The sequence below is a fragment of the Lipotes vexillifer genome, unplaced genomic scaffold, assembly GCF_000442215.2.
Source record: "Lipotes vexillifer unplaced genomic scaffold, Lipotes_vexillifer_v1.1 scaffold728, whole genome shotgun sequence".
Taxonomy (NCBI): Eukaryota; Metazoa; Chordata; class Mammalia; order Artiodactyla; family Lipotidae; genus Lipotes; species Lipotes vexillifer.
This window is the reverse complement of record NW_006783590.1, coordinates 124,892-138,979: the sequence shown is the minus strand read 5'-3', so window position 1 is coordinate 138,979 and position 14,088 is coordinate 124,892. Positions and strand designations below refer to the sequence as shown.

Below are 14,088 nucleotides of genomic sequence, written 5' to 3'. Positions count from 1 at the left end.
ATATAAGGTCCAGAGGGAACAAGTGTACAAAGTTGATAATGCAGTGAGAAAGGCATGAAGAAATTACAAACACGGGAAGTCATGGGAGACAAGATCTGGATGGGGTTTGAAGGATGACTGCAGATAGCTAATTTCCAGATCTAAACTTTACTCAATTTACTTCGCACCTTAGCGTGTTCTCCCACATCAACTCAACTTTAGTAAAATCTAGCAAAGTGCTACCTGCCTTCACAATGCAATTCTTGTAACTCTGGCTCAGTGTATTTTCAAACTGAGTCAAGACCCATTCATGACTGATTTAATTTAAGAGATCTCAACCATTATTAAAAAATTTTAAAAATGAGAGCAGCAGCTCTCAAACTTTCGGGTCTTAGAATCCCTTTACCCTCTTAAAAATTACTAGAGATCCCAAAGAACTTTTGTTTATGGGAGTTAATAAGGATTAGTATTTGCCTATTAGAAATTGAAACTGCATAATTTTTAAAATATTTGTTAATTCACTTTAAAATACCAATAATAAACCATTATGCTAACATAAAACACTTTATGAAAATTAACTATATTTTATAAAACAAAAAATTTAGTGAGAACAGTGCCATTGTCTTACATTTTGCTTTTGCAAATATCTTTCACATCCCACTTAACAGAAGATGCCTAAGATATCTGCTTCTGCATTCAATCTGTTGTGGTATGTTATTTTGGTGAAAGTATATGAAGAAAATCTGGCCTTCCACAGATATGTATTTGGAAAAAGTAGGAGTACTTTAATAGTCTTTTCACATATCTATGGATATTCTTCCTTAATATTATACCAAAACTTGAAAAGTAACAGTTCCTTAAAAGTTAGTTGCAGTGTGACATCTGAAACCATATCAATGAATTTTTTTCATAAAACCCATTGGCCTGTCCTGCATTTTGAATGAATTTTCACCTATCATGATTATGTAACATCTTGCATTGTTTGTTTATAAAATACTGGTTCACTAAGTTATAAAGATCTTCTCAATATTGACACATTTCATTATATAATATCAATGAAACTGACTTTTTTCGCCCCTCCTTTAAGTGCAAGGGTGTGGTGGTAAAACAAATAATGACTACCAGTACAGTTTGGTGCCGGTGCCTTGATTCACTCTAGGACGACCCATCACTGCTTACACAACACCAGTGCAAATGTCAACATAGTAGGAAAGGCAAAAAACATCTTAATGTTATGAAAAGAGTTTTGACCTTGAGGACCCCCCTAAAAGGTTCCTGGGTACCTTTGTGGGCAGGGGGAAGTGAGGTCCATAGACCACACTTTAAGAATCACTATACTGGACTACAATAGAATTTTTAAACAGAAAGAAAGAATCAAGTACCTCACGTTTAGTAAGGGTAAAAATTATTCCATGAAACGTGTTTTGGTCACATATATACAGATAAACATCTAACTATACACTAGGTTGTCACGTAAAATGGATCTCTTATCATGGGTCATAGTCAAAATCCCATGGTCAAACAACCCTTGTATTGTGATATTCAGTTGAAACTGCTGCTTCACTGAACTGCAAACTTTAAAAAAAAAAAAAAGATACCTCTTTATTAGCCTCAGAGTATAAAGGAAATATATCCCAAAAGGATAATTCTGCAACATTCCAAAAACCCCTCTGAGATAGGCTAACATGTTAACCCTTTAGCCATAAAGGTCAATACAGACAAAATAAATTTTACTTTAACTGGCATATATTTGCTATTTCAATTTAACTTTTAAAACAGTGTCATCACTCACATTGCTATTCAAATGATTTCAAACGAGCTCTGTTGCTATTAGCTGAGTGACTTAGGGCAAGTTACTCAACCTCTCTGATCTATTATTCCCATACCTTGCAGAGATGTTAAGATTATGCATAATATATACAAAGCACCTAGGAGTGTACCCACCTTATAGAGGAAAGCTATTATTATAACAATTTTTATTATATGCTTTGAGTTCACAATCCTGCCTTATCCCTCAGTCCCCTAAGACTTATAAGGCTGAGTGACAATGGGCCTTTCTATCTCCTACTCCTGCTGTTGCTTCCAATGCCCTACTTGCTACGATTGCCAATCCTCTGACCTAAACTCTCTGCCATCTACTTCTGGTGTCCCCAGAGCAAGTCCCTGAACTTCCCTTTATCATATTAATTCCCTGGTCAGAAAAAAGATAATGCTCATTACAATTCAAGGATCTTCTGATAAATGCCATGTTAATTCTTGCTTGCAACTAGTCTAAAAGACTTTAAATGAACTCATATGAATTCAAGGTGGGTTTTTTTTTTTAAACAGCAATTTTTTTAAAATACAAATTAATTTTTTAAACATATGGTCAACTTACTAAGAATTCATGAAAGGGCTGCCTCTATCAGATCTCATCACACCTAATTCCTATACCAGCTCCACTATTCAACTCCCATAGTTCTTCCAGCCCTCTTAGATAGTCTCCATTAAGTAAAAGGCACTTAACAGAAAAAAGTGGCAAAGAAAACTATACGTACAGTTTTCTGTAGTACAATGAGATGCTCGAGATAGCTGAAAGAAGGGCAAGAGGCAAGGAAACTACCCAGAGAGAATGGTGTTGGGTTTCGACTGGTGGCCCTTTCTGAGGGAACAGAACTACTACACAGATCATCACTGAAAGGGGGAAGGGGGCGGGGGAGGGGGGAGGCACTAATGTGTGCAGACACCGCAATGTGCTATAGATACTTTATGCACATTATTGCATGGTCTCGGTATTATTTCCATTATCAGCTGACGACACTGAGACTCAGACAGGTTGAATGACTAGATCAAGGCCAAACAACTAGTAAGTGGTAGAGGCAGAGGCACAATTATAACTCTCTTCTTTCCGTTAAATGGTACACAGTGACTTAGTCCAGAAAAGCACTTATCCCTATAGGCTAAGCAACAGGGAAGGGAAGTGCAGGCTCATCTACACACTGGCTTAGCCTGACTGTTCCTCTTCTACCAATGGGAATAACTGAGAGATAATCCATCTTTAACCTGTAGTTATCACCCAATTACTCCCACTGGTAGAAGAAAAGCAGTGTTCCTTAAACTTTATCATGCATACAGGTAACTGCTGGGTATCTTGTTAAAAATGCAGATTCTGATTCATTGGGTCTGGGGTGGCACCTGAGATTCTGCATTTCTAATAAGATTTCAGGAAATTATGACACTTCTAGTGCTTGAGCCATACTCAAAACAGATTACACACAGCAGTTCCCAAACCTGGCTGTTCATCGTAATCATCTGGGAATCACTTAAAAATTATAGATTCCTAGGCCCCTCCCTCCTGGACATTCAGGGTGTCTGAAACCTTCTACCTCATAATTCTGTAATTCAAAGAAATGTATAATTAATTATTAATGACAATAGCCAAAGGAAACACTGATTGAGAACATACCAAATGTCTAAGTGTTTTCTGTATTAGTTTACTTTCCCTCAGCACCACACTGTAAGGTTGGTACTTATAGCACTGTCATCCCCATTTTAGACACGAGGAAACCAATGCACCAAGAGACTGCTACTTGTCCAAGGTCAGTCACTGAGCAGCAGAACAGGGGTGCACACTTGAATCAATCTGGTTCCTCAGTCTGTGCCCTCAGACACACCACAAAATGCTGCTTCGATCACCCAATGGTAATGTCACTGATTTTAACAAACACAGTTGAACAAATAAGTCCAAATGGGTCACCTCAGAAGACTGTGCCTTGAGAAGGCTATGCTCTTATTCCTCAGATGCTGCCATCATTCATGCAGCCACTGCTAAACTACATAATCTAGGAGCTCTTGATCTGAAAATGAAAATGCCTTCAGAACCTAAACCTATGACTTTAAATATCTTTAACTGGGACAAAAGCTCATCATTTGAACACAGATCTGATTTTTTTGACAACCCCAAATCAGGAAAAGCCAATTCAAAGAAATCCAGTGTCTGATCAAGCTAGGTATTCTTTTTAAATAAAAAATGTGATGTTAGATATTAAAAATGTTTTCCTCATCACTCATCTCTGAAGCTGATTCCAAAGGAGAGTTCTTTATGTTTTGCGCAGTGGCTGTATCACCAGAGTCAAAGTGACTATTTTGAAGGACAATACTCATCTGGATGCACAGACTCTGCTATATTTGTTTTTTAAAATATTAGCCCCTCATTCATTCCAAAAGAAACACATTTGCCCTTCACTATCAGTACGGACACGCGCGCATATGTTCAGAACAACTGTCCTGAAGCATGCAGTTCTCCTTTCTGCTGCAAAAGCAATGGCTTTAATTCTCTTCCAGATTTTTAAAAAATAAAAAGTGTGCTTTATTTATACACACCCATCCGTAGAAAAATAAATATAATAATCAGGCATTAATAAAGCATTTAACTGCATGCAGCACCGTAAAAGGCATCCTACAAAGGCAACTATATATCCAAAATAGGTGCACAAATACCCTCACGTACAGAGGATAAAGGCACACACAAATACTACAGGGAATATAACTCTAAAAAGGTATTATATTCCTACATCTAGATTAGCTCCTTTGTTAAATGAATATATCCTTTTCAACAAAGAAAATATTCTGCAAATTCAGAATGATTTACAGATTTTTAAAAAGCAGGCATTAACGCAGATCAGCACGATTCCACACAACCAACCTCTGTGCTTGAACTGGACTCCCCACACCTTACTGAAGCCACAATTCCCCTGCACAAACTCCCATCCACCACCCCCCACGCACACCCAACTCCCCACCAACCTCACAGGGGTTCCTGGGCTGGTCCATGGAATCTGATGACATCACTCTCTCTTCCTTCCTGGAATTCTAAACCCTGCTGCTCTCCCCTTGCACACAGCTACCATCTCTATGGCAACCTCACCTCCTCCTGCTTCCCTATTGGCTTCATGGAGCAGGATACACAAAAAGGTTTTCCGTTCTCCCCTTACCACCCGCCCCCAAAAAATGATGCTTTCAACAGGAACCTGAGCTAAATTTAGCTACTTGGGATTCAGAGTCCTATGACTAAGAAAACAGAGAAACGTCCTCCTTTCTACATTCCACCCTCCTCTCAACCCCACCCCAAAGTGGCTGCTTCACCTCCTTCTCTCTGGCCCCCAACCCAAAGCAGTATCTGCTGAGCATTAAAAACATCTGACTGTTCCACATATAAAGCTGGCACACAGAAAACCCTCACACCCTCCTCTCCTCCCAATAAGAAAAAAAAAAAAAAGAACAAAAATAAAAGTACGCACTGGTCAAAAATCCAGTGAGGACATGTTATGGGCTGAGCATCGGTCTTCTGCTGTTTCTTTCCATCCCAAGCCAAGGATTGGAAACTCCATGCCTAAAGGCAGAATTCCTAAGTCTCCAACCACTCAGAAGACTGGATTCCCTCGCTATCTGCTTGATATTATTTCCTCCAGCAGAGGAAAAAAAGGAGGAGGAAAAGGGGAGAGAAGTGAAGTTGAAAGACTGCACTTCAGTGACCAAACATGCTAAGCCTAGAACCACAAATCCTGGGTCGAATTTTCCATCCCAGAGACTGACCTGCTATGTAAACTAGAGCAAGTTCTGACATCCCTCATCTCAAAAGCAGCTCCCACACGGGGATGTTATAAGAATTACTGACAAAATTAATGTAAAGTAGTTTAAGTCCCTGGGCCAAAGGGACTGAATATAGAGTAAGTTGACATCATCAGTAGTGAAATTCCTGTGGATATTAACAGAAATCAATAATCCACAGAGGAAGAACATGAACTTCTAGAAAATTATCCCTCCATACTCATTAGATACAGCACAATGTATGCATACTTTCTTGAAGCACAGATAGTTCCCCCAAAGGTGTCTACTTCTAGTAAAATCCAGCTAATCGTTGACTAGTTCTCAATTTTGGAGCTGGCCCTATCTTTTCTTTGCTTAGTCCTAACTCTAATTTTGAAACTGCTACTCATTCTCCCTAAATGACTCAATATGGACCAGGGTTTCATTTTCCAGCTTGGCTGCCCATTTCTAGGGAAATAATTTTTTGTCAGAGCCATATTTGATAGCTGAACACTGAGTCAACCCAGTGGCTAGTCATATATGACTCTAAAGGACAAAGCATCAATTGTAACCAAGTAGGAAAGTCTCCAAGCAGGTCAGAGCCTTACAGTATGAAAGAGGGTGGATTAAAATAAGACACACCCAGGAAAAGTGTATCTTGGGTTTGCAGGGCAGAGACTCAGCTCCAGGGCACCAACTCTCCAGTGAAAAAATAGACATGAAAGGAAAATAATTTCACATGATAGATAGTCATCTGCCCCAAACAGAATTTAAACAATCTGGAACATTCAGCAGAGTCAAAATGCCCCACTAGTTAACATACAGGCATCCAGACTAAGCTTCAGAACTGCTGTAGAACACAGCAAAGGATGCAGTATTTGCTAATAAACAACTGAAACTCACATGGGGGGGGGGCAGTCAGGGGGAGGAGGAACACAGCATGACTAGCCCATCTCTGAGATTTGTACTTCCTCATTTCACTCCATGTGGACTCATAACAAGCCACTCCTTGTGTGAAACCTTTACTGTGTACACCACTAATCAGACGGTTCCACAGGCTATGATGAACACTCTTCTAAAAGTTCTCCTCAATATTCTTTTTTTTTTTTTTTTTTTTTTTGGGGGTCCGCGGGCCTCTCACTGCTGTGGCCTCTCCCATTTGCGGAGCACAGGCTCCGGACGCGCAGGCTCAGCGGCCATGGCTCAAGGGCCCAGCCGCTCTGCGGCATGTGGGATCTTCCCGGACCGGGGCACGACCCCGCGTCCCCTGCATCGGCAGGCGGACTCTCAACCACTGCGCCACCAGGGAAGCCCTCCTCAATATTCTTAAACAAACAGAAGGTCAGTCACCTTGTTCCACAATGGGAAGACAGAAGCACAGTTTCCAAGACTGCCCATCCAATCAATTATGGAGCTTGACTTACATTAGTTATCATTATGACATCTATCAAGAATGGTCTGGACTAAGTGGACTACTGCAAATAAAGCTCTATTTATCTACTCCTTTCATTCAAACACACATTAAGTGTACTTACTATATGCCAGGGGTTTTATATGGGTTGTCATTAATTCTCAAAAATAAAACCAAAAAACTGCAACTTGCATATATTCTTACCTCTCTTTGCAAACAGAGAAACAACAGTTCCAGAGATGTCAATGTGACCACGGTTATATAATGTGTTATTTAATTTTTTTAAAAGCTAAGATTCTAACCCAGATGTGTTTGGACTCCAAAGCCTGTGTTTTGTCTGCTTGGTCTCCCATTTACAGACAGTTGGAGTTGGAAAGAAACAGTCAGAAATCACTTTGTATCTGTGATTTCTTATGTCATCAATAAAATACAGGTTGCGGGACTCCCCTGGTGGTACAGTGGTCAAGAATCCACCTTCCAATGCAGGGGATGTGGGTTCGATCCCTGGTCGGGGAACTAAGATCCCACGTGCCCCAGGGCTACTGAGCCCATGTGCTCTGGAGCCTGCACGCCACAACTAGAGAACCCAGCCCGCATGCCACAATGAAGAGCCCGTGCAGCCAAAAAAATTTAAAAATAAATAAAATAAAATACAGATTGCTTGACATCAAGGTCAAAGTCATACTTTTTAGGTATACTAACAGTTTTAAACGCTGAGCTGGCACTCAATACTTATTAATTTATTATCCTAATCCTATTAGTCTAAACTTCTGGACAAATGGCAATGATTCTACTCAGATCTTTTAAAATTAAAATTGGCTTGAGAAATTACATGCTGAAGTGAAATGATAAAACTTCAGATAACATATTCTGGAATTAAATTTTATAATATTTGAGATGAACAAAATTATCACTGTCAAAATGCCTACACTGTCCCAGTCATAAGGTCCTAATGCCTACACAGTCTCATCTGCTGATTTTAATCCATAAACCCTGTGCAGTCAAGATCTGTACATTAGATTATTTATGATTTCAAATTCTGCATACAGAATGAGAGCATTTCAAAGTATTTCTCCAGAGATTCCACTAATATTAAATCAGCTATTAGAGGACCATGCTAAAGAGGCCAAGGGCTCATGTCTGACACCCATGTAAACCAGTTAGCATCCCTCTTGCCTACTGCCACAATATGCCCCCTGCTGTAAATACATTCCTGGGTTTACTGAGAAATTAACACAAAGTATCACTTCTGAAAAAAGTTAAAATATATCTACTAGTATCAACTATTATCATTGACTTTTAATCCGTAGAAAATAGCTATTGTTTTTCAGAAAATATGCCAAATCATTCATACTTTCTTTCAATATTTATTGAACACCTACCACATGCCAGCTGGTAAGTCTCAAAAGGCTAGCACTGGAGGACAAATAAACACAGTTATGTGTAGTATGTGATATGGCAGAGTATACAGGTAGAGTGAGAAGACACAAGAGGAATGGCTACCTCTCAAAGGTATCATGGAGAATGAGCTCCAGGAGTTCACTGAGGTAAATGAGGCAGGTAAGGGCCTTCCAGGGAGAGAGAACGAAGATTTACGACGATATGGTCAGAAAACAACATGGCAATCTTAAGATGACTTTCAAGAATTTTACTAAGGCCAGACTGAGAATTGAGAGATATGACCAGTTGAGAGAAGTCAAGGCCACATGATTTTCTACCTCATCCAGGTTAGGTTTTCCTAAACTGCCTTGCTTTGAGTTAGATTTCCACAGAGTAAGGGGGAAAATTTTTTTAATATCATGTGAAGAGCTCCTCTCTTTATAGTTTCCATGATAAGTATAAAGGTCAATAAAAAGCCTCTCCACAACAAAAGAAACTACCAACAAAATGAAAAGTCAACCTACTGAATGGGAGAAGATATTTGCAAATCATATATCTGATAAGGGGTTAATATCCAAAATACATAAAGAACCCATACAATTCAATAACAAAACAACAAACTATCTGATTATAAAATGAGCAGGGGATCTGAATAGACATTTTCCAAAGAAGACCTGCAGATGGCCAACAGGTACGTGAAAAGGTGCTCAACATCACTAATCATCAGGGAAATGCAAGTCAAAACCACAATGAGATGTCACCTCACACCTGCTAGAATGGCTAGTATCAAAAAGACAAGAAATAACAAGTGCTGGTGAGCATGTGGAGGAAAGGGACCCCTTGTGCACTGTTGGTGGGAATGTCAACTGGTGAAGCCACTATGGAAAACAGTATGGAGGTTCCTCAAAAAGTAAAAATAGAACTGCCATACGATCCAGCAATTCCACTTCTGGGTATTTATCTGAAGGAAACAAAAGCACTATACTAATTCGAAAAGATACCTGCATGCCCACGTTCCTTGCAGCATTATTTACAACAGCCAAGACATGGAAACAACCTAAGTAACCACTGATGGATGAATGGATAAAGAAAATGTGGTATATATATACAATGGAATATTATTCGGCCATAAAAAGAAGGAAATCCTGCCGTCTGCAACAACACAGAAGGACCTTGAGGGCATTAGGCCAAGTGAAATAAGTCAGACAGAGAAAGATAAATACTGTAAGATCTCACTTATATGAGGAATATTGAAAACGACGACAACAACAAACCAAGAAACAAACAAAAAAAAAACCCCAAACCCTAACAGAGAACAGACTGGTGGTGGCCAGAGGTAGGGATTGGGGTGGGGTAATGGGTGAAGGTGGTCAAAAGGTACAAACTTCCAGTTATAAAATAAATAAGACATGGGGGTGTAATGGACAGCATGGTGACTACAGTTAATAATACTGTACCATATATTTGAAAGTTGCTAAGAGAGTAGATCTTAAAAATTCTTACCACAAGAAAAAAACTTTGTAACTGTGTGTGGTGATGGATGTTAACTAGACATATTATGGTGACCATCTGCAATATATACATATATTGAATCATGCTTTACACCTAAAACTAATGTAATGTTGTATTTCAATTATATCTTAATTTTATAAAAAGAATAAAGGTCAAAAGGAGGTGCATTCTTCTGAAAATGAAGCCTTTAGTGATGGAGAACATTTAATGAAGAGGTTCTTATATCTGCAGAGCAAACCCCAAATTTGCTGCTCAGTGAGGCAGAGTGAAAGTTTCCTTATTCTTCTCAGAGAGCTAGTTTAAAAAGTGATCAGTGGAGTTTTTTTTTTTATCACTTTTCTTTTCCAATGGCTGTCTGAAACTCTTAGTGTGTTGAATACTTGACAAGCAAATTTACATTAATAAGAGAAGCATCTTCAGGCCCATACGACATCTCTAATATATAAACACATAAATGTATATGCACACCCACATCCTACCAGCTTTGACAGGCAAAGGATTAGTACATGCATCAGAGGAAAAGCTATCTAGAGGCTTTTCACAGGACAAAAGGAAAATCTAATTTTTAAGCAAACTTTTTACAGAAGTGACTATATATACAGAAATGGGAAAAAATCAGAAGTATACAACTCAATGAATTTCCACAAAGTGAACCCCCCCATGTAAAGCAGCATCTAAGTAAAAAGAGAGAGAGAGAGAACACTATCAGCACACTGGAAGCCCATCTAGGGCGTTTGCAAAGTCACTCCTACCAGCTCACAGTAATGACTTTAACACCATAGATTCATTCTGCCTGTTTTTAAACTTCATATAACTGAAATCACACATTATATACTGTACTTTTGTGCTGGCTTCTTTCGTTCCACATTACATTTGTGAAACTGATTCATTTGTTGAATACAGCAATGGTTCATTCACCGTTATTACTGTAAAGTATTCCATTTTATAAATATAATTTATTGAAAAATATTTCAGTACTGTTGAAAGGCAACTGTGTTATTTCCAGCTTGGGGCTATTACTAAAAATGCTGCTACGTACATTCCTGTGCATGTCTTTTGGTGCACATACGTACACATTTCTGTTGCATATAAGCAGGAGTAGAAGTGCTGGTTATAGGGTACACTTATGTTCAGCTTTGACAGATACTGCCAACTGCAGATTTTCCAAAGCTGTACCAACTTACATCCCCACCAGCAGTGCATGAGGGTTCCTGAGGGCTCCTGATGCTGAACAACCTCACTAACGCCTGGTAGCATCTGCCCTTTCCATTTCAGTCTTTCTGGAGTTAGTGTAGTAGCATCTCACTATGGTTATCTGTTTTACCCTGATGATTAATGATGTCGACCACTTCTCATCTTTTGTGAAGTACCTATTCAAATCTTTTGCTCATTTTTTTTTCTGGCTTGTTCAAAGATTAATTTACAGGACTTCTTTCATATACTGATTTGAAGGAGTTATTTATGTATTCTGGATTTCAGCCGGATACCTGTATTGCAAATATCTTCTCCTAGTCTGTGGTATGCCTTTTTATTTTCTTAATGGTGCATTTTAATGAAAAGATAGCCCTAATGCTAATGTAGTCCATCTATCATTTTTTTCCTTTATAGTTATTATTTATGTCCTGGTTCAAGTAAAGAATACCATGGAGACATTCTCATATGTTTTCCTCTAGAAACTTGAATAAAGTAGCATTTTAAATACATATTTAAAAATTCCCAGGCACACCATGTATGTGTCTATAAAATGCACAAGTGAAGTTTTCCTCCAAAAAACAAATCAACCAACTCAACCTGTGAGTTACACAAGATCACACTAAATTAACTGCACTGAGCACCTCTCATGTGCCCAGGACTGTGTTAGGTGCCACAAGAGATAAAAGCGATATATAAGAGGTGATCCCTGACCTAAATGAATATTAACCTTAGCTGACAGCATAACACTTAAATATTAATTGTGAGGATTTTGACCTCAGAGCTCAAAAATAACAATCCTCTATGACTCTCAGCTCTCCAAGCAAATTTCTACTTCAAGAAGGAACAGCAGGACAAAGGCAACACTTTATTACTGGTACTGCTTCAATACACATATCTAAAAACCTCATCATTTACCAATTTTCAAAAGAGTAGACCAAAGACCTTAATAAGGTAACAGCTACAAATTCAGTATTTTATAGTTCAACTACCTAAAAGAAACAGCCGAATCCAGAAGCTATGCAATTTTTCCCAGAATAAAAAAATCTCATTCTAGGTACAGAAGAATGTGGCAGAGAAGGGGAAAATATCAATATATACGCATCCACAAACTCTTACACACCCACACAACCCTACATTTTTTTCCTATATGTTTTCTAATTTTCTTGCCCACAATTCCTTAACCTTTTCTTCCTGGTCTTGGGGAGAAAAGTCACTTAAAAACAAACAAACAAAATGCCAAGCTTAACAAAGAGTCCCAGTGAGTTAGGGATCTAATATATATGTAACCCCCTTTATAAAGATAAATCTAGGGAAGGTCATTTCCAAGATGAGAAGCTGAAGTGGTAAAAGGAAAGACTAGCCATTAAACCAATTTAGATGAGCAGAGAGTTTTTAAACCAGAGTCATCGAGTTTTCCTTATTCTATTTTGTAACAAGCATTAAAATAGAATTGTGCAACTCTTCTAAACATGTAGAACAGGAGGGAAAAGAATAAGTCTGCTAATTTTAGAGGTCAGGGTGGACCAGATGCTTCAGAGCCTGGGATTCTAGGCCTTAAACACATTTTCTGAAATGATGCAAGAATCTATTAGTAGAGCTTAAGTGATGACCTCAAGCTAAGGTAGTTTACTGATTTGTTACAAGAAGAAAAGAAGCCTAAGGGATTAAAACTCTTTCATCTAGAAAATTTTCCAAGTCTCTATTCTGACCCAAAATAATAGGCAAAGGATTGGGCAACTAAGAATTAAGCTTTTCAACAGGAACCATAATTTCCCATGATATTTATTCATTCAACTGACTTTTGTGATATGTACACCTACTAGCCTAGGTACCACGTATACAGTATGAAAAACAGACACAGTCCCTGCCTTCATGAAGTATAGTCAAATTGGGGAAAATATTTTACCAAGTAAATAAGCAAACATTTAGTTGCAAATCACAATAAATGTTAAAAAAATTGGGATAAATGTACTTTAGGTTAAAGAAGGCCTCTTTAGGAAGATGACATCTAAGCTAATAGGAAAACAATGGAAGGAGTAATCCTAGTGATCCCAACCAAATATGTCTGGTTGATTCATCCCTATCAATTCCAACTCACTTCTTCCAAGGTCTACAATGTCTCTAGCCCCAATCCAATCTATCCCTACATTCTGAGCACTGTCTCTGCTCAAGCACATCAGCAAGGTTTCATGGTATGGCCTGCCTGAACTAGGGACTGCAACTGGGTACTTCTCGTGCTAGAGCACTTCTAGTATTTGACAAGTGCGTTCACCAAAGACAGCAGAGAGCCACCAAGGTGAGCGGAGGGCTCAAGGGCCCCTCATCCAATCTTCTTCCACTCTGCTTCAGAAGACAAGGAAAGGTGTCTATCCGCCTCTAAATCAGAACCTCTGCTTTCCTGCCATTTCAGAAGCAGCTTTTGTACAACTGCATGTGAATCTACAATTTCCCCAAAAAAAATTCCAATTAAAAATAAAAAGCAACTTTTTAAGACTCAAGGCCTCGGAGAACTTTATTTCTACAAAGAATTTTACATATTCAATCCTAATAAATTCACATTTATGCAACAACATGAATACAACAGCCAAATGGAGCAGGATGAAACTGCAAGGACCCAGACGAACACCTGGGCCCACAGAGTTTCTGCAATCATCAGCTAGACCCAGAAAACAGATTCAAACACCAAGCATACATCTGAACCAAATGGTCTAACAGGCATCTGCGCCAAAAGAGAAAATCAAATTTATACATAAAATATATCCTTGGTGGAGTATGGAAGGCCCACGGGAACGATTCATAGTCCCTGCAGCTGAGCATCACCACAAAATCCTCTTTTCATCTGTGCAGAGTGCCTGAGATGCACTGCAGTAGTTGAGAAGGTGGCCAAATTCAAGCCTCCATCAGAGCACAGAAGGTATGCTCCCCTGGCAACAATGCTCCACGGGATGTGAGCACAAAACATCTTTCTATCTCTATTGGGCTTAAAGTCACTTTCAAACTCGCCCTGTGGCACACAGCCAGAAAGGGCCAGTGATACTCATAGT

The 14,088-nt window shown here is 38.9% G+C and overlaps 1 protein-coding gene across 3 annotated transcripts in view; it reads right to left on the bottom strand.

Annotated features, from left to right (window-relative positions):
• Positions 1 to 14,088, bottom strand: part of RBFOX2 (RNA binding fox-1 homolog 2) — a 267,858-nt gene that overhangs the window by 199,849 nt on the left and 53,921 nt on the right. The window contains exon 1 of one of the 3 annotated variants that reach the window (XM_007456249.1): positions 4,765 to 4,826. The exons of the other annotated variants lie outside the window; for them this stretch is intronic. Within the exon in view, the coding sequence (XP_007456311.1) occupies positions 4,765 to 4,806 (42 nt within the window). The 5' untranslated portion in view covers positions 4,807 to 4,826. Of the gene's footprint in view, positions 1 to 4,764; positions 4,827 to 14,088 lie in introns of those variants that run through there. 3 annotated transcript variants of the gene reach the window in all.